This window comes from Elaeis guineensis, chromosome 1 (assembly GCF_000442705.2).
Source record: "Elaeis guineensis isolate ETL-2024a chromosome 1, EG11, whole genome shotgun sequence".
NCBI lineage: Eukaryota > Viridiplantae > Streptophyta > Magnoliopsida > Arecales > Arecaceae > Elaeis > Elaeis guineensis.
The window spans coordinates 14,154,064-14,172,766 of NC_025993.2; the positions used below are offsets into that span (position 1 = coordinate 14,154,064).

At 35.4% G+C, this 18,703-nt stretch overlaps 1 protein-coding gene across 3 annotated transcripts; it reads left to right on the forward strand.

Moving 5' to 3' along the window:
* The first annotated feature begins 668 nt into the window (after positions 1 to 668).
* On the forward strand, positions 669 to 13,186 carry LOC105038033 (protein LIKE COV 2). Of its 3 annotated transcripts, none has more exons than XM_029262484.2 (8): positions 669 to 846; positions 5,180 to 5,232; positions 5,323 to 5,432; positions 6,246 to 6,413; positions 7,253 to 7,350; positions 8,529 to 8,655; positions 12,460 to 12,564; positions 12,686 to 13,186. In XM_029262484.2, exons 1-7 carry the CDS (start codon positions 742 to 744, stop codon positions 12,558 to 12,560), a joined length of 762 nt encoding a protein of 253 aa, XP_029118317.1. In that variant the 5' UTR covers positions 669 to 741; the 3' UTR covers positions 12,561 to 12,564; positions 12,686 to 13,186. The 3 variants fall into 3 exon arrangements, with proteins under 3 accessions (XP_029118317.1, XP_010912017.1, XP_010912016.1); XM_010913715.4 differs by having other exon boundaries at positions 12,761 to 13,186; XM_010913714.4 differs by having other exon boundaries at positions 12,797 to 13,009.
* The last annotated feature ends 5,517 nt before the right edge of the window (positions 13,187 to 18,703 follow it).

Here is an 18,703-nt window from a genome sequence, read left to right on the forward strand (position 1 = left end):
TCAGTTTTCAATTCAGATCGATTTTATATGAATTCAGCTTCTAGTTCAGATCAGTTTTATATGAACTCAGCCTCCAATTGAAATCGATTTTCTTATGAACTGGAATGGGATAACCATCACAACAAATTCAATGCACATTTCATACCATTTATTCCCTCTACATATTTATTTCTCCTACTTATCCGTTCAAAAGTGCAAGAAATATTCCAGACGCCACCTAAATAACTGATATCTTTACCTATATAACAAATAATTTGAGTATTATATTTTTTTACTATATCTATGTAATATATATGTAAACTACATAATACATATGCATGCTGTATAAGTATTGTGCTGGGCTGGTCAAGCTCATTAAAAAACGGATTCAGGTTGTATCTTTCACGCCAAAGAATGATTGATCCCGTTTCACGACCTCAACCGTCGGATCTCTCAAAGCGCTCTGACATCTTACTTCTGTCCGTCACACAGATCTTAAAACTCATGTTACACGATCCAACGGTTGATGTCGAAAGAAGGTGAATCATTTTTTCCCGCGAATGATACCACCCCAACCCATAAATAACTGGCATAACCTCAGCTTGATTTTAAATCGGGTCAAAAATTGTGCCCGTAACCTTCAAGGGCAGTTTAGTCATTTCAAGCGACGAGGGGTTATATCTCGCCCCACCGAACACTTCACCGCTCCTCGATCGGTTCGGAGATCACCGGAGACCCCGTGGCGTTGTCGGCGAGAGAGTGATGGCGGAAGAGAAGGAATCCACGTCGGTCCCGCTGAGCCAGGCGGTCGATCCCGAGGACCCCGCCAAAACGCCGCCCACTTCGCCCAATTCCTCCACTCGGAAGGTGCGTCTCCCTTGGATCTCTCCTCCGACCCCTCGGATCTGATCCCATTTGTCCTCATCTTGGGGAATTTCGTGGGAAGTTACGTGGATCGATCTTGGTTAATCTTGTTTGTGGTGGTAATCGAGGCTTCAGTTAGTATTATCGTCTATCTGGGTGGCCACTCGATTGTTACTTGGGATTTTTACAAATTTGGTCAAGTGCAGAGCAATGTGAGATGAATCGTACTATCTAGGGTTAATGGGTTGGATATGTGTGGTGGATTTGGTATGTATATTTAGATTGGAAGATGGAAATCTAGAATGGCTCATTTCTTGTTTATGGGGCTAATGTATTAATGTTTCGATGATGTGCGATGAAATGGTGGGTTGTTTTGGTTTTGAAGCGAACGTCTCGTTGCTTTCATTCTTCGAATTACATGCCTAATTGATCAGAACATTTGGGAACCTGGGTACCGGAGCGCAAAATGGGATAGGCAACAAGTGTGCCAAATGGAAGGAGAAGAAGGAAGTGCTTAATTCGGAAAATTATTAGATATCGGTTTTTCTAGACATTCTAATGTGGTGCTGTGCGATACTCATAAGGGAATAATGGAACTTGAAGTGGGGAAGGAGTGTTTTCTCTTTACATGATTATTCAATTTCTCCGAGTGGCTAGCCACTTAAAATAATTTCCTAAGTTAGATCTGTTGTTGTCTATGACTTGTTTGCTGGAAGAAGGTGATGCAAGATTATGATCTGAATGCATGGGGTGTGGTTAAAAAGGGAGATGGTATAGAAGGCATGCCATTTATGGCACATGTATTTGAAGGATTGTGTATGCTATGATGTGTATGATATTTGATGTGTATAATGTTTGCTGAATTCATTCTCATGAGACTACATTAACCAACTTGGAAGGCACCAGAACCAATGGTGCTTGTTCAAAAACAACAACGGACTATCATGTACATCCTATGTACAGGCTCATAGAAGCAATGAAATGGATAAGCATAAAAGCACAGGAAACAATCAAGTTACGTGCCATGTGTATTGAATGAAGTATGCTATTTCACTTTTTCTATCACCAGACAATGCTATTTTAGAATATTGCTGCATGCATGGATGTATGATTTATTTTCCATCCTTGTGCCACAAGGCCCATGACTGACTATCCCCAAGCTTTCATCCCATTGGCAGTTTTAGCATGATGAGAAAGTGGATATGCGGATGTTTCTTGCCTCTACAAAGTAAAGATTTCCATCTCCCTTGCCCTTCACTATGCCCACTCAATAACTTAAAGAGTTTGATAAAAGATACAACAAGTCAACTATAATTAAAAAAAAAGAGTTTGAGGGCCAATGTTTTAACCTATCTAATTCATCAAAATAGGGGCCACCTCCCCAAACCGTATCTTAAATTAGTGAACTCTTATAGCCTTTGGATTGTTACAGGAGTGAAGGGACAGTTGAGAGTAGGTAATGAGGAAGATGGAAGAAGTCTAGTGTGGGGGATAGGGTGATGTCAGAGAGAGGAAGGGAGAGAGATAGGGAGGTGGGGTGAGGCACTTGGTCTGGTGATATAAGAGAGGGGAGGGGGTTGGATGGAGGTTTGTGCACTTGGTGTTAAGGGAAGGGAACGGCAGGTTTCGTGCGGAAGATTGTGGACTAAAATGTGTGTTTTTTTTTAAAATAGCACTATTATTACAATTTTAAAATATTTAATATTTTTTAGTTTTATTTAGATTTTTCCAAGCTGACATGAACCAAAACATAGCTTGGATTCATATTTTTCTTTTACTAAGATTGAGTTTGAATGTAATAATTTATGACCAGCCTATAATTGGCTTGGTACAAACATGACCAGAATCACCAGATCTTTTTGAATTGCCATCCCTAAGTAAATATGCTAACAAAGAAAGAGTTGAGGAGATGTAAACATGTCAATATAGGTATGAGAATGGTACAATTAGTGGCAACTAATTTGTCAAGTCAACAAGTGGAATTTCATGGTTCTATAAGATGATCAATTGCGGACTTAGGGTCGTGGATATGAGGAACCATCAATGGGGTTTGTAGGTTGAAGAAATGAAAGAATAATGCTGGTGACAACATAGATTGATTAGGAAGTAGAAATAGTAATGGGAGAAGTTGCATACCACAATAAATGTTAATAAGCCAGCCACATGTCATAGTGATGATGACCTATAAGCCATTGCACCAATTGGAGCCATAATTGCAAAGAAGCGTTAAATAGAGATGTGATTATGGAAACACCTAATTGTGATTTGGAATGTTGACTATAATGGTAGTAGCACAAGTTAATAGGGTTGTGAGTAGGTGACATCATGGCAATGGATAAATTGGAGGTGTAATTAGGGGTGTGCACGGTTCGGTTCGGTTTGGATCGGTTTGGGGTCAATTTTCAAACTAAACTGATTTGAATCAGTTTTCTAAAACTAAACCAAAATCGAACCAACCACAGAAAAATTGGTTCAAACATAATCGAAAAAATCAGTTTGGTTTATTGAGTTGTGAGTTATTGGGCTTATGTCAAATAGATAGTTATGGGATGGGCTAAATGGACTGCTATCCATTTTAATTTTTTTTTCTAATCATACAAAATGGGCAGCTTATGCAATGAGCTAAATAGGCAGCTTATGAGATGCACTAAATGGGCTAAATATAGAAACAATAAGCTGGTAGGGTTAAGGCAAAATATAAGTGAACTAGTGGCAGTTCATATATAACATATATATATATATATATATATATATATATATATATATATATATATATATATATATATATATATATATATATATATATATATTCACACACACTCACGGGTAGGTTTGATTTAAATTGGATTTTTCGAAACCGAAACCAAATCCGAATCAATTTTTTTTTACTTTCTAAAATTTTCAAACCGAAATCAAATCAAATTTTGAAAAAACTGATCCAAATCAAACCAAAATTAGCGGTTCGAGTCGGTTTTGTAGTTTGATCGGTTTCCTTGCACACCCTTAGGTGTAATAAAGCAAGATGAGAAGGTAGTATATTGGCAAATGAGATCTAATGGGATAACAATGATACTCTTCATAGAGTTACAAATTTATATTGTTATGAGAGGACAAAAGCTGTCAAACATCACGAATGAAGTAACTGCGAGACAAGGGTAGAGATGAGCGAATTTGGTAGAAACTTACAAGTAGCAGCTAGCGTGTTGTAGTGTCAAACTCATTCTGAAACTATTGTCCCTGTTCTTTTAAACAAAATATAAGCAACAGAAATCCTATTTTTCCTGTCTGCACTTAGTGCCACTCTTGTTTGTGCTTCTGTATTTACTCCTAGTTTATGAGGGAGTATGAAAAAACAATTAGATGTACCATTTGCATACTTAAGAGTTAAGATATAGACTGCTAGAAGAGTAGCCAAGCTAATTGAAATGTATCCCATGAAAAACAATTTCAATTTGAAGTGGCAATGTGTGTGATAAAGTATGGATTCCATTCTTGCTGATGGCCTAGCCATCTATATGTGCATGTGGCCATTGTTGTGAATAGGGGTGTATATGATAAAGGTCGGGTCGGGGTCAATTTTCAAACCAAACTTACTTGAAGCGATTTTCTAAAACCGAAACTGAACCGACCGTGTAGAAAAACCAATTCAAACAGAACCAAAAAAATTAGGTTCAGTTTGGATTATCAGGTTGTGGGTTATTTGGCTTATGTCAAAAAGGCAGCTTATGGGATGGGCTAAATGGACTGCTATCTGTTTTAATATTTTCTAACATGCTAAATGGACAGCTTATGAGATGGGCTAAATATAGAGGCAATGAGCCATTAGAGCTAGAGCAAAATATAAGTGAACCGGTGGCGGTTTATATATATATACCCATAGGTCGTTCGGTTTAAATCAGGTTTTTCAAAATTGAAACCGAAACTGAAGTGATTTTTCAGTTTCTAAAATTTTACAACCGAAATCAAACCAAATCTGAAAAAAAACCGATCCAAACTGTACTGAAATTAGCGATTCATGTTGGTTTTGTGGTTTGATCATTTTGCCTGCACACCCTTAGATGTGTCAACAACTGAGCCTCCTATTATTCATAACCTAGCCATCTCTATGTTTGAAGACATGCGTGTGCATGTGTACAATTATTCATGTATGCATGGATTACATGAATTTTTCTCTTTTTGCACTTATAAATAACTCCTTTTGTGTCTGATTCAGCAACATGCAAATTTATATTTAATCTATATATGTGGACATGCATACTGATGAATCTATGAATGGGTATGCATATATTTGTAATATTAATTTCTCTCACTAACCTTGCCTGTTATTCTCATTTAGGCCTGCTGTGCTGTTCTCCAGAGCTGGGTCTCAAGAAAGTTTATGACTGGATGGTACAGCTTTATCATTTCTTTAATATTTGTTGAAACACATTTTTAATGCTCTACATTGCCTTATTTTTTTTAAAGAAAATGTATTTGCAGTGTGGTTCTTTTTCCTGTAGCTGTTACGTTTTTCATCACGTGGTGGTTCATTCAGTTTGTTGATGGTTTCTTCAGTCCATTATATGCCAAGCTTGGTGTCGACATATTTGGTAAGCCATTGATATATACACTACGGCCTTTTGTTGTTTATGGTAGTCATTGATGTTGTTGCTATGCTGACTCATCCTGTTGGCTTTAGTTAAGTTGACCTGGAGACTAAGTTTTGATGTAAAGATTGGCTGATAAACTGTTATATCATTGGTGATCTTGTACGATCTAGGTGTATAAAATTTGCAGCTGAAAGTATAAAAATGACCAGTTGGTTTTTGGACGTTATCTATGATATATGAAACAAATGGAGCTTCCGTGAGTCAGTAACCTTTTGTCAGGTTATTTATATTGCTAGAGGTTTCAAAAGAAATTAATGTGAGGATCTTCCAGACAAATCTTCTATGTTTGGAGAAATCTTGGAAAACCTGCAGGGATTGCCTGTTTCTACACATAGAGGTGGATTTCATTGGAAGAACCTACGGTTCGTATTTTTTCCTTCCTTTCTTAAGTTGGAAGGCATGCAGATTATCTTGGTATTTTTAAGGTGGGGCCTGGTTTCAGGCTCCAGGGCCAGCCACATGAAGCCGACCTCAAAACCTTCTCCGTTATATATTAGTAGATTGAATTAAGTTTTATGATTTACTACATGATGGTTGTGAAACCAACTCATACTTGCATGATAGATGAGTGGTTCATGCCCTTTGCTTATTCAATCGTATGCACTGCTATGTTAGTCAAAGAAAATGATGCATGTTGTTCATACTTTGATAAGCTGTCTTAAATATTATGGATATTTGTTATTTCTAACTAATGTCTCTTAATAGGGGTATAGGCAACGCATTTAAACCCTTTTGTAAATTAATGTATTGCAGGCCTTGGATTTTTGACATCTCTACTATTTGTATTTCTTGTTGGCATTTTTGTTTCATCATGGTTGGGTGCCACCATTTTCTGGCTTGGAGAGTGGTTTATAAAGAGAATGCCACTTGTAAGGCACATTTATTCAGCATCAAAACAAATCAGTACTGCCATTTCTTCAGGTACTACTTCTTTTCTGCTATAATACTTGAACTAATTCCTTCGGGTGTTACTTCTTTTCTTGGAAGCCATCATTTTTTTATGTTTGAAATGTTTTGTCCCTGATATTTAAAATGCAGACTCCACTTTTACTTTCTCCCATTTTTGAGTTGTCTGATAAATTGTCAATTAGATGTTTGATCACTTGGTCTTCTTTTTTTTGTATTGATATAAAGGGTTATCCTGTATAGCTCGTGGGGTCATGTTTGTAAATATAGCTTTTCCGGTTAATGCTTTCTATTTCATGTCTAGTCCAAACTGACTGAAGAGAAAAATTGCAAGTTAGAGCTCAAAATATGCCCTGCTCTTCTGAATTTCAGTCGACAGGGAGTACACATGTTTCTCCTCTATATATTTTTCTCTGTGCTTTGTGGTATCTTAAGCAAGTCTCTACCTATTTTGAGTCCATTTTGATGAGAGGCAATGTTTCTTATGTTATTGTTGTTTAAATAACTTTAACTTTTATAGCAACATGCATGGCACTTTCCTGAGAATACGTGATCATGTGGAACCTATATAGATATCGTGTTAATTTTTATAGCAACATTTGTGTTATTCTCTTTTGTACTATGTAGTGTTTTAAGGTAGTCTCTTACCTATTTTGAGTCCATTTGGATGAGAGACGGTGTTTCTTACATTTTTGTTCTTTATATAACTGTATAACAACATGTGATGCTTTCTTCAACATATGTTAGTCACCACACACAACCTATGTAGATATTAGATACCCCTGGTTTTAGACCTACGGTCTGCCTAAAATTCTGGTAGAGTGGTTGTGGTGTAACATGCTCTTTTTATACAGATCAAAATGCTGCAGCTTTTAAAGAGGTTGCAATTATTCGTCATCCACGTGTCGGTGAATATGCATTTGGTTTCATCACATCATCGGTGATCCTTCAGGTACTTCGTTTAATATGGTTCTCTCCATTGATCTGCTCCTTGCATGTTGACCTTTAGTATTGTTGCTTTTGCTGTCTTCAGTCAGTGATTCTTTCTGGCTTTTCATCATATTCTATTGGTCATAAGATATTAAGTCTGCCAAGTCTCTAAGTACATTGTTTTCTTTCGGAAAATGCTGTCTCCCAAAAAGCTGCCCAAAAGAGCTGTAAAAAATGAGTATCCACCAAGGGCAAGAGCCAAGTTTTTCCTCAAACGCTCATGTACTGCCCCAAAAAACCAGGATACACCCATCCATTTCAGTAAGGTCCTTGGGGAAGCATACCAGCACTCTTTACTTTCTGTTTATATCGTCAGTATTAGTTTCCTCAATGAGAGAAGTGGTGGCAGATGAGGAAGTATGAAAAAATAAACATCCACTGCATCATATGGTAAGGCAGATAAGAACCATAGGCGTAGTTGTAGATTGATTGCAGTGATATTTGCAATTACGTTTTCTGATTCTTCTAGTTTTGAGCTGCCTATGATTACCATATTGTGTGGATATATGAAGCGAGACATCTGAAAGGAGAATGATTGGTGAGTGACCTCAGTTAAATCAAAGCATCCGAATAGCAGTTGCACCATATGTTCTTTTCAAACAACACAAGGAGCTTTTATTTATCAACACGGGAAGCCAAGGCTTCCATGGGGGTGACTTCTTCATTGCGGGCTGACATACATGTCCAAAGTATTTCTTCATGCTTCTGGGTTGTTGCCATCAAGCCTTGTCCCAACTATTTACTCAGCTTTATGTTCCATATTTGCCAAGCATTCCCCGTTAGGGCTACTTATGAAGTTATTTTAAGCTTATCCATATCGTTTCTCACAATTTTCATTCATGTTCATCTAAGGTCTTCCCCTTATTCTCCTACATGTTTCGACAAAGATTATCCTTTTGTTAGAAGATAAATTTTTGTGTTCCTCAATATGTCTGATAGCCTAAAATGGTATTCCAAATAAATCCAGGTTTATTCATCGTTTGAATACTGCACCTGGGTTGTGTGTTCTGGTTTATGCCCTACATGTTCTATTTGATTCCTTGTTTAATGCATATAGGAACTGGACTTGGTTAATTTTCAGGTCTTTCCAATATCTTTCGTGAGTTTAACCTAGCTTGTTATTTTCTTTCCTCATTGCAGAGTGATAAAGGTGATGAAGAATTATGCAGTGTTTATGTCCCAACAAACCATCTATATATTGGAGATATATTTTTAGTTAACTCTGAAGAGATCATTAGACCAAATCTGTCTATTCGGGAAGGAATAGGTCTGGTTCCCTTGCAGCTTTCTGTTTCTGTCTTTTCTCTTGTTCCTCGGTCACCTTTTACTTTATTCTTTTGACATGTATCTTTAGTTTATCTTTTTTAGTAAATTGTTCAAATACTTTTGGAGTCGGTGCTTGAATGTCATGCTCGTATTGCATTTACTGCATATTTGCAGTTTAGAATCTATTACTATCTTTGCTCATGTTTGGCTGCCTGTGGAAGCTCATATAGCATGTTAACAAATAATGGTGGCCAGTAAGCTGCGTAGTGATTTTGCTACCATATACTATTAAACTACCTCTTGATAAGAAACACATGAGGGCAAAGTGTTGATCAGCATGGCTAACTCTCTCTTTTCCTCTCCCACATCTCCTTTTGCTACTTTTATGTACCATCTTATGTTTCTTATTGCAGGTTTCATTTTAAAATCATATAATATTCTGTCTTGTAACTAGGCACTTGTGAAAAATAATAGTTAAACATATTTAATAAATTGAGACGATTAAAGTTTGTTAAATATTGTCTAGTAGTAAAAAGTAACTGAAGATTTTGTAATGATCAAGTAAAGAATAATTTTGGTAAACTAAATGAGACCATAAAAATTTATGACACTAAAATCCTTTTGTAATTTTAGATATCCTTTGTAATTTTAGATAAGTACCAGCAAACAAGCACATGCAGAAAAATAGAAATATGATAAATTATCCACCTATTATTAATTTTAAAAAAATAAATTGAATCTGGAAAAGAAATAAATCAGATTTGAAAACATAAAAAAGAAAATAGTAAATAAAGTAAAGAAAAATAGGTAATAATGAATCAGTCAAAAAATACCAAGAAATATAAAAAGAGTAATGGAAAATAAGTTAATTAGAACACATGATATAATATAAACAAAAAACAAAAAAGAAGAAGAAGAAATGGAAAAATACAAACGAAAATATCAGAACAGAATGAGATACGATTACAAAACTTGAAATAATTGTTAGGCAATAGATGGCTTGGTAGAGCCTATAATAAGGATGGTTGCCTAAATCTCAATAAATTAGCATTTCTGATTTTACACTGTACTTGAAGGAGATGGTGAATCCTTCCATGTGACTTAGATAATCTGGAACACTCCAAAATGCTGAGAAATGAGCACATAAAACTTAAAAATTTCTAAGAACAAGTAGCTTAATTATAACACCCTTGCTACCATACAAATAGCTGTATATTAATATTACCTCTCAAATCTCAAGAACAAAAAGTCTTTAAAATGCTAACTTGTTAATTTTCAATTGTTATATTTCAATGTAAAACCCAAATTTTAGTTAAAACCTTTTGACTTGTGGCACCGTATGACTCCAACATTCCATTCTTGCTAGGTGCCATATTGCTATCATCCTTAATCTTGTAGTTCTACCTCCATGTAGCATTATACATCCTAATTACAAGTGCATCATAGAAATCCATGAATGTAAAGTAATAAATATATAAGAAATAAAATCCAAAACTCAGGTCCCTTATCTTAAAAGACACAAGATCACAAAAGGTGAAACATGGCTTAAAGCTGTAAAGCCTAGTTAGTAATAGAATGCCATCGTTATTAAACTTGGACCAGTAACCAACCTAGCCAATGTGCTCGATCACCTGGTCACCAGTCCAATCGTTGAGTCAATGGCTCAGACCAAGTCTACATTAAAATATATTTAAAAGTTAAAAAATATAAAAAAAATACTATAAGAAAATATGTATCATTCATTAAATACTACTTTGTAAATCACATGGATCAACATTTTATTTTATTCCTTTATCATAGGATACATAGAAAATAATCATGAATCGTTTAATTTATTAAAATTGTAAAAAAATATAGTATAATATGTGAGATTTGTTATTTTTTTTAATAATAGATAGTTAAGCTTTGAGAATATCCAAAAAAGATAATCAATATTCATATTTTATTTTTTACCAAATGAAAAATAAAATAATTTTTTTTTGTGATTTTTTTTTTTTGGTGAAAAAATGGTAAAGCTTTAAGATAGCTTGTAATGTATACAAAAGTATAATAAAATATCCTAATGAAACAAAAACAAAATGCTGGTGCAGTGTTTGAGAGGCTTTATGTTATACTAGAAGTCAGCCGTTTGAACCCATTTCAAACACTTTCTTTTCAAGCCTTATAATACCCGCTTCACTCATATTTTGCTTGCTTAGTTCACCAGATTTTCCAAGAAACCAGCCAGGTCAGCAATCTTCTAGTGTTCCATATGTCTTTCTGCTCCATTAGGAAACTGGATTCACCATGGGTCTGGTTCACTGATTTTCCGGTCCAGTCAGCCTGCCTAGTATGTGTTTAATAGCCATGAGAATACCACAAATCCAAATATAAAATGTCAATGTAAAACTGAAAACATTTTCAACACCACTTAGAGTTGGTTACTTTCATCAATCGACTTGCAAATTATGTCCTCTAGTCCTCGGGCCTTTTTTGAACTTTGCTTTGGAAAGCATAATAGCATAATTTCCACTGTAATTTTATTTAGTTAAAAGGACATAATAGAGAAATAGAGAAGAATAGAGGAATTAGGCTTTCATTTGGATAATTTTAAAATCTGTCTAGAGAAAGGGGGATAGCATTAAATACCGTGTGGCATCCTAAACCTTTTTTCGCTGTTATGGTATTGATATGGTATGTAAAAGTGACAACATTGAAAGAATGAAAAACTATTAGTACTAACTGATATGTCACTAAGTATCATCGTTGTGAATAGACGCATATTGTTATGAATGGTCTTGGCATCTCGGCATTTATTCTGATGCAGGTTTTGCATTGGAATGGTATGGTACTGATGGTACCATACTGATCCGCCAATTTTTAAATCCTTGGGGTAGAAGGGGTGAGTGATCTGTGTGATTGTTCTATTCTTCTAGTATAATGGTTAAATGCACACAAACCCAAGTTGAGAGAAAGGGGGAAATAGGAAGGGGCTGTCTAAAAGAGATTGCATTAATCAAGAAAAAGGGATTTTTACTGATTAGGGAATTGGGGATCATAATATGTCTTTTTTCAATTAGAGCATAACACGGTAGCATGCCAAACTCTAGAGGAAGGATCAAATAATCCAAGGGCATATTTTTTTTTATTTGTTTTTTAAATCTCGAGAGATCTGATGCAATAGTTTCATGGTTGACTGGGTGGCAATTAAGAAAAGAGAGCTGAGCGTTGAGTACCATACATGGCTTCATATAAATACAAAATAGTGAAGACTGTATTCTTTATGTCCAGATCATTTATTTCCTGAAAAAAGAAGAAAAGGAAGAAATTAATGGCTGCTCTATTGAAAGACAGTATGGGGCCTGAAATAGTAGATAGCAATGCTAGAGAGATCTACAATAAGCAATATCAACTACCACCACTTTATCAAAGAAGTGTATCTTTCCTATTTGTTAGCCTATTGGTCCATTTTTCTCTTTGATAGTGTTGCAATCCCTTTTTATTTGTTAGATTTTGGTGGCAAACTATTTGTTAGATTTGCTACTTGTGGATTTATTTTTAACACTCTTGCTGAATGTACTTGGTGGACATAAGCTGGAAAAGTAATTAGATACATTTAAATTTTTAAACTGGTCTTTGGTAATTATGTGTTAGATTTTTGTTTATCTGTACATTTTTGCCTTTAGTATCATCAACCACTCAAGTATCCCCACAAGGATATTGAGTAAATTGACCCAGACTGAATTGTCAAGTCATCTCAAACTAGATATAATCAGTATGCATTGTTCTTCTCTGACATTTTTATGGTATATTAAACATGCTTCAGAGATCATTGTTTCTGGGGGGATGACAATGCCTCAAATGATTGCTCCTCTAGAACAGATACCACGCAAGAATCAGAGCATTCGCTTAAACAGGATTCCATAGCAAGGTGATCTCTGTGCTCTGAGACTATTTGTCAGTCTTACTGGTTATAAAATGTGAAATATTATTTACTGGTTATAAAATGTGAATATTATTGGTTAAATCTGCTACACTTCGGTTTATGTCAGGCTAAATAAAACTATGAGCTGGATGATGGGAATCTCCATAAATTCAAATCTTAGCTTAGTCTCTGTTATTTGCAGTGTCTTGTTATGTTGTGCATTTTCGTGGCTTTGCAGCTCAAAGAAGCAAGAAAAAAGGAAGAAGCTTGAGCTTCATGTTCTCCAACATATGTTAAGAGTGGTTAGACGTGCAGGTTTACCTGTTGATATTGTAAGACTGTTGCTTTCTTTTCATATTTAGTTGTTTACTGTACAAAAATATAAGGCATTGTTACAGCATATATGAAGCATACACTCTGGTATTGTATCGCCAGCTAGTGTTGTGCTGCACTTGGAGGTCTGATTGGAGGCATTCCCCTGACGTCTTTGATCGAGCTGTGTGAACCAAATGGATGGGATATGGCTATATCTCATGCTATTTGGATAGCCCTCTTGTTGTCTTGGTTTACATGTTGAGGTAATTTACTGTGGATCTAAGAGAAGTACATGGTTCTTTTTTCCTGATTACTTGTAAGCATACTTATGTTTGCAGAGGATCATTTTTTTTTTTTGGCGGGCGGGGATTAGTTGGGGGAGGGGGCGGCGTTATCCCATGACTTTTGACGTTAGCCTCTTGTTATTCCTATTTACAAATTGATCTAGATTTATTTTTATTTTTATTTTATTTTTTTAAATGGACAAAAAGGTCTTGGGTTGGTTTTATCGGTGGGGCTGGAATTGGGATGGGCGAGGCCAAGCCACATGGCTGTCCTAGCCTGGCTCGAAAATCCTTTTTGGGCTTCGGGCAAAATCAAACCTGGAGATCCCATTTTATGATCAAAATGAAAAGGATGAAAATTTGGTAAAATAATATTTTATTAAAAAATCAGACCGTTTATCGGATTGCATGTGCGATAGGTTGATCGAATTTTGATTTGTGATATGAGAAAGTCTCGTCTTACAGTTATGATTTCTTATACGATCGTTATGATAATTGTTTTACAATGGATTTTGCCACCCCATTACCTGATTAGAATAATAATATAAAAAAACTGTAACAACCATTATTTCTCCTTATTTTCTGTTATATCTTGGGAATCTGTTATAACATAAATAATAGTTGTACCTTCTTTCAAATAAAATATTTTAAAAATTCAAATTTTACATCAAAATGCCCTACAGAAATAATTGTAGTCCAAAAATAATATTATTTTATTTAATATAAAAATGAAGAAAATAATTATTTCTATTGTTACATAATACTATGATAATCGCCAGTGATTGTTAATATTAAAATTTAAAAATTGCTCTTTGGGAGAAATAATGGCTCTTATAACCATTATGAGAGTCAAATAACAGTCTTGGTGGACTCTGGATAACGTGCAACTTAAAACCTTATCAGGTGGCTTCATCAGAAGCTTGCATGATTTAGGAATTGCAGAATGAACCATCCACAGCACGACCCATCAAGTGCATTACCGAGCTTGGACATGCTTTCCCAGCAGATCCATCATCGCAGATGAGGAACAATAGCACACCTGTCAAAGAAGCAAACCTGCACGTCTGAATATGGTAGTGCATAGATATCATTTTTACCGACAGCAGTGAATCTTGAACAGTCTACGACCCATGTTGTTGAAACCAATAACTAACATTGTCAGTTGTTTGATATTTTGATGATCAATGCTGCTAACAAAAAGAATAATAAATTCCTTGCATGACTTTTGAAATAAAGCTTTGCGATGTGGCAGCGGTCACCCAGCCAAGTTGTCATTGTGCAATAACTCTGCTTCCACCTTCCGGAGCCACTATACTCTGCCCAATCTCCTCATTCTTATCCTTGGTCCACCTCTTTCTCATATGTCGTCTCCACCCTTTCTCCTCCCCTTCCTCGTTCCTCCGCATCATCTTTTTTCTCCACTGTCATCGTTCTCTTCCTGTGCCCAACTCCCACCTAAGCAGTACTTTAGAGGTCCACATAGGGCCCATTTGCTAGAACAAAAATCATATGGGGCAAGCACCATGGAATATTTTATAGGGTGGGCTTCATAGTTTGTCACATTTCTCTTAAAATCAATCTTAAAGAATAAATCTAACAATCAAAAAAATTTTATACTAAGTCATTAGTCATGTGACTACAAAAAAAGTGATATTGTTCCTTGTTTTCAGCATATACTTTTTAAAGGTACATATTGCATGACTATATGATCCATACTAAATAAATTGATTATCAAACAAGTCAATACACGCTTTCAAATAAATTGATATATAATTTTTAAAATATGGAGTTCATCCATACACAATAAATAACTCTGTAATATACATTCAGCAAATTAATTATCTACTAACCCAAAGTATACTTCCAAACAAATTGACACACAATTTTCAGAATATTATATTTACCAATACATATTATATGCCATGGTGATACATACTCATCGACTTCCTGATACAATACTTACTTCAGATAAAAAGCATATTTTAAAAATTGTATATCGATTTATCTGGATATATATATTAAATCATTATTGAGTGTGTATCAAAGAAGCTTGTAGTATATATCATAATATCAATGAGTATGTATTACCATATCATATAGTATGTATTAGTAAATTTTATTTTCTGAAAACTATGTATTAATGTGCTTGAAGTATATAATGGATTGCTAGATGACTGATTTGCTGAGTGTGTATCATTTAGCTATGTACTATATAATATTGAACTCCATATTTGAAAAACTGTATATCAATTTATCTAGAGATGTATATTAGATTACTGCTAAATATGTATCAAAGAAGCTTAAAATATATATCAAAAAATCAATGAGTTCATATCATTGAGTCACGTAGTGTGCATTAATGAACATAATATTCTGAAAACTATATATCAATTTACTTGGAGACGTGTATTGAGTTACTAGATGACTAATTTACTAAGTATGTATTATCTGACTATATACTATATATTGATGAACTCCATATTCTAGAAATTATGTATCAATTTATTTAGAGGTGTATATTGACTTACTTGATAATTAATTTATTTAATATATATCATGTGGCCATGTAGTATATATCGACAAAAAGTATATGCTAAAAATAAAGAAAAAAGAGAATTGTACAATTTTTTTAGTCATAGGACTGATGACTTCGTTGGTGGAGAAAGTCTTTAGACTTTTAGATTTATTCTTTAAAATTAATGTTAAGAGAAACAAGTTTGCTCGCGGCCCAAGCTAATTGCCAACATCCATCATGGCTTCGTGGACTTCCTATGCTTTTGTTTTAAAAAAATTATTAGAGGGAGCAATATTGGCACGATATAATCAAGAGAGTTAGAAAGCAAAATATTATGGAATGGTACCAGAGCAACCCTCACCCCGATCTACAACACCTCTCTTGAATGATCAGCGATATAGGAGGCAACCCAGTTTATGGTACTATTTGTCTCGCGATAAACATGCTTGATGACCAAAGAGACACCAAATTACTAGTCTCCAAATGTTATGGAGGAGGGGTTGCATGGTACCAGTACTCGTCCGCTCCTGAATCTAGCCAACCACCATGGCTTAATCCTTCTTAATGATAAGCCGGTCGGCTCCCAAAGACAGCCTTGTATAAGAAATATCCGATCGAGGTGCCTTTAACTCGGCTCTCAAGATAGTGACATTAAGAAGATAACTACCACTAGCAACCACCAACCTCAAGTCAGGTCCATCAAAAACCAACTCCACTCTTCCAGCACTCACATTGGTATCCAATATGACCTTAAGGAAATTCATGTTAAAAAGCTCGATGGTTTCGTACGTATTATTTAAAATTTTTCATAAAACAATTTTAGATGTAGCGAGAGTAAATTATATTAAATTTTTTTTAATTTAAATCACTACCAAATCAGATCTGAAAATCACGCACTGGATCTTGACACGAGCACATTACCAAAATCTGAAATCAAAATAAAAAATTATTACCAAAATCTGAAATCAAAATAAAAAATTAATAAAATAAATCTAGAGATCTGATCTCCATACCTTCGGATTCTGCGGATATCCAAGATTCGAGTCATAACCGCACAAGTGTCCGACCTCTACTGGTATCCACACAGAGATGTCTGATCGAAGCATCGAGACCATCGGTGTACTAGCATCTTGCAGGTCTCGCTTCTCAGCTTTGGATCTTGCCTTATTACTATTAGAAATAATTGAATAGGGCTTTGCACAAACCCTTTATGCTGAATCGTAGAGACTCTTTTAGATCACCAAGAAAAATTAAAAATCTTTCTTGATTTTTTCTCTCTCTAAAGTCTCTCTCTCAGATCTAATCTCATCAAATCATGGGCGTGGAGGATGTAGGGAGGAAAGGAGGAGGGCATTGAGATGGGATGAGGCGGCAAGGAAGAAAAACACTCCAAGGAACATCTCTCATGCACAAACCGCACCCCTTTTTATTTTGTCGCACAAAACCTCAAACTCCCATACCCAACCAACTCCTAATGCCCCTAATGGATAAGATCTAATTTGATCCAAGGCATGGAGATGTAAGAAAGAAGGGGTGAAGGGCGTTGATGGATGTTTGCGGCAAGGAATAACAACGTGAATTGTTCCTCACGCATGCACGCCATCTTCTCCTAATTTTTATCGCACAAAAAATATTCCCAATGCCAAATTCTAATAAGAATCTAATCCTAATTTGAATCAAATTCAAAATAAAAAATAAATCATGAAGAGATAGAATCCCAGATGAGTGGGGTGCCAACTTTCTTTCACGCATGTAAGAAGCAAAGGGGGCACATCTCCATGCGTGCTCTCTTTCCTTTTTGCATGACATCAGGAGAGAGAAGTCTAGTAAAAGTGGGTTTAGTTGGTTAGGTTCAATTTGGTTCAATTTGGATTTAAACTAAATCCAATTCGAGTCTGATTCGAATCTAATTCGAAAGACTGTCAACCATGATCCAATCAGGATTGAAATCCAAGTCTGACTTAGATGATTAAACCCAATTAGTCTTAAATTAAATCAAGCTTAATTAAATTAAATTTGATTTAAATTAATTAAAACTTGATTCATAATTTAATCAGTCCAAATTAAATTTTAAAATTTATAATTAAGTCTCTCTACTAACAATTAGCAGTTGCCATGTCTATAATACTTACAAATTAGTAGTTTTCAAAATTCAAACTATCAATTCAATTGATAATTCAAATATAATCCAAGCCATTGATTAGGTCATGCTCCTTGTGTGTGTGACCTCTCAGGCTCTATTTTGTTTGATAGTGAGACATACTGTGATCTCCATTACAGTATCATCGAAACTCCTTTTAATGGACTAGAATGATTCCAACTCACCTTAATAAAGATCGTTAATCCAAAAATGATCCTAGTGAGTTCTCACGATCCACCGGTGATGCCTAGCAGTATGAAGTGGCAATCCAGCAGAACAGAAGAATGAATCTCTAGATGCAGTGATCATGTGATATAATCCCTCTATCATGAGTCCCGACTTGACGGAGGTTATAGAGAACTCGTCAAACTCCATCGTCAGTCGTATGCTAGATTGACTGGCTCGAGTTCATTTGTGAATTTCATGAAAATTTCTTTCCAGTATTCACACTTGCTCTATCCAGAGACTTCTTGAACTCAGTCTCGCGAATCGCATAGAACTACTCTTTTTCTACCAAGATTGATAGATTTCATCTACATGCATCCTACTCCGAACAGCGAATCAGAACCTACAATAGCCAATATATACAGCAAGGATCCGAATGGTTAGAGACTAAGAAAATGTACAGTCAAACTAAGTAGCCTCGCTGTGAATAGCCAACACACCAAAGTCAAAGGACCAGTCACATCACTACAGCATCGAGAAAATCACTAACGAGTGAGTAAATATCCAAATGATTTCTCATGTTGATCACACTCAGTATAAGTTATTCTCTAACAACCATCTATACTCTCACCCATATCTCCACACTGCAGACTCGAGACTCATCTGTCCGAAAGAGAGATGATCCGTGCATCGATCTTAAATGGATTGATCACTATCCTCTGCGAC

Coding starts and splice junctions, on each gene's coding strand:
- LOC105038033 (XM_029262484.2), top strand. CDS start 742: ATGGCGGAAGAGAAGGAATCCACGTCGGTCCCGCTGAGCCAGGCGGTC. Junction 5,233..5,322: donor AGAAAGTTTATGACTGGATG/GTACAGCTTTAT, acceptor ATGTATTTGCAG/TGTGGTTCTTTTTCCTGTAG. Junction 6,414..7,252: donor CAGTACTGCCATTTCTTCAG/GTACTACTTCTT, acceptor CTTTTTATACAG/ATCAAAATGCTGCAGCTTTT.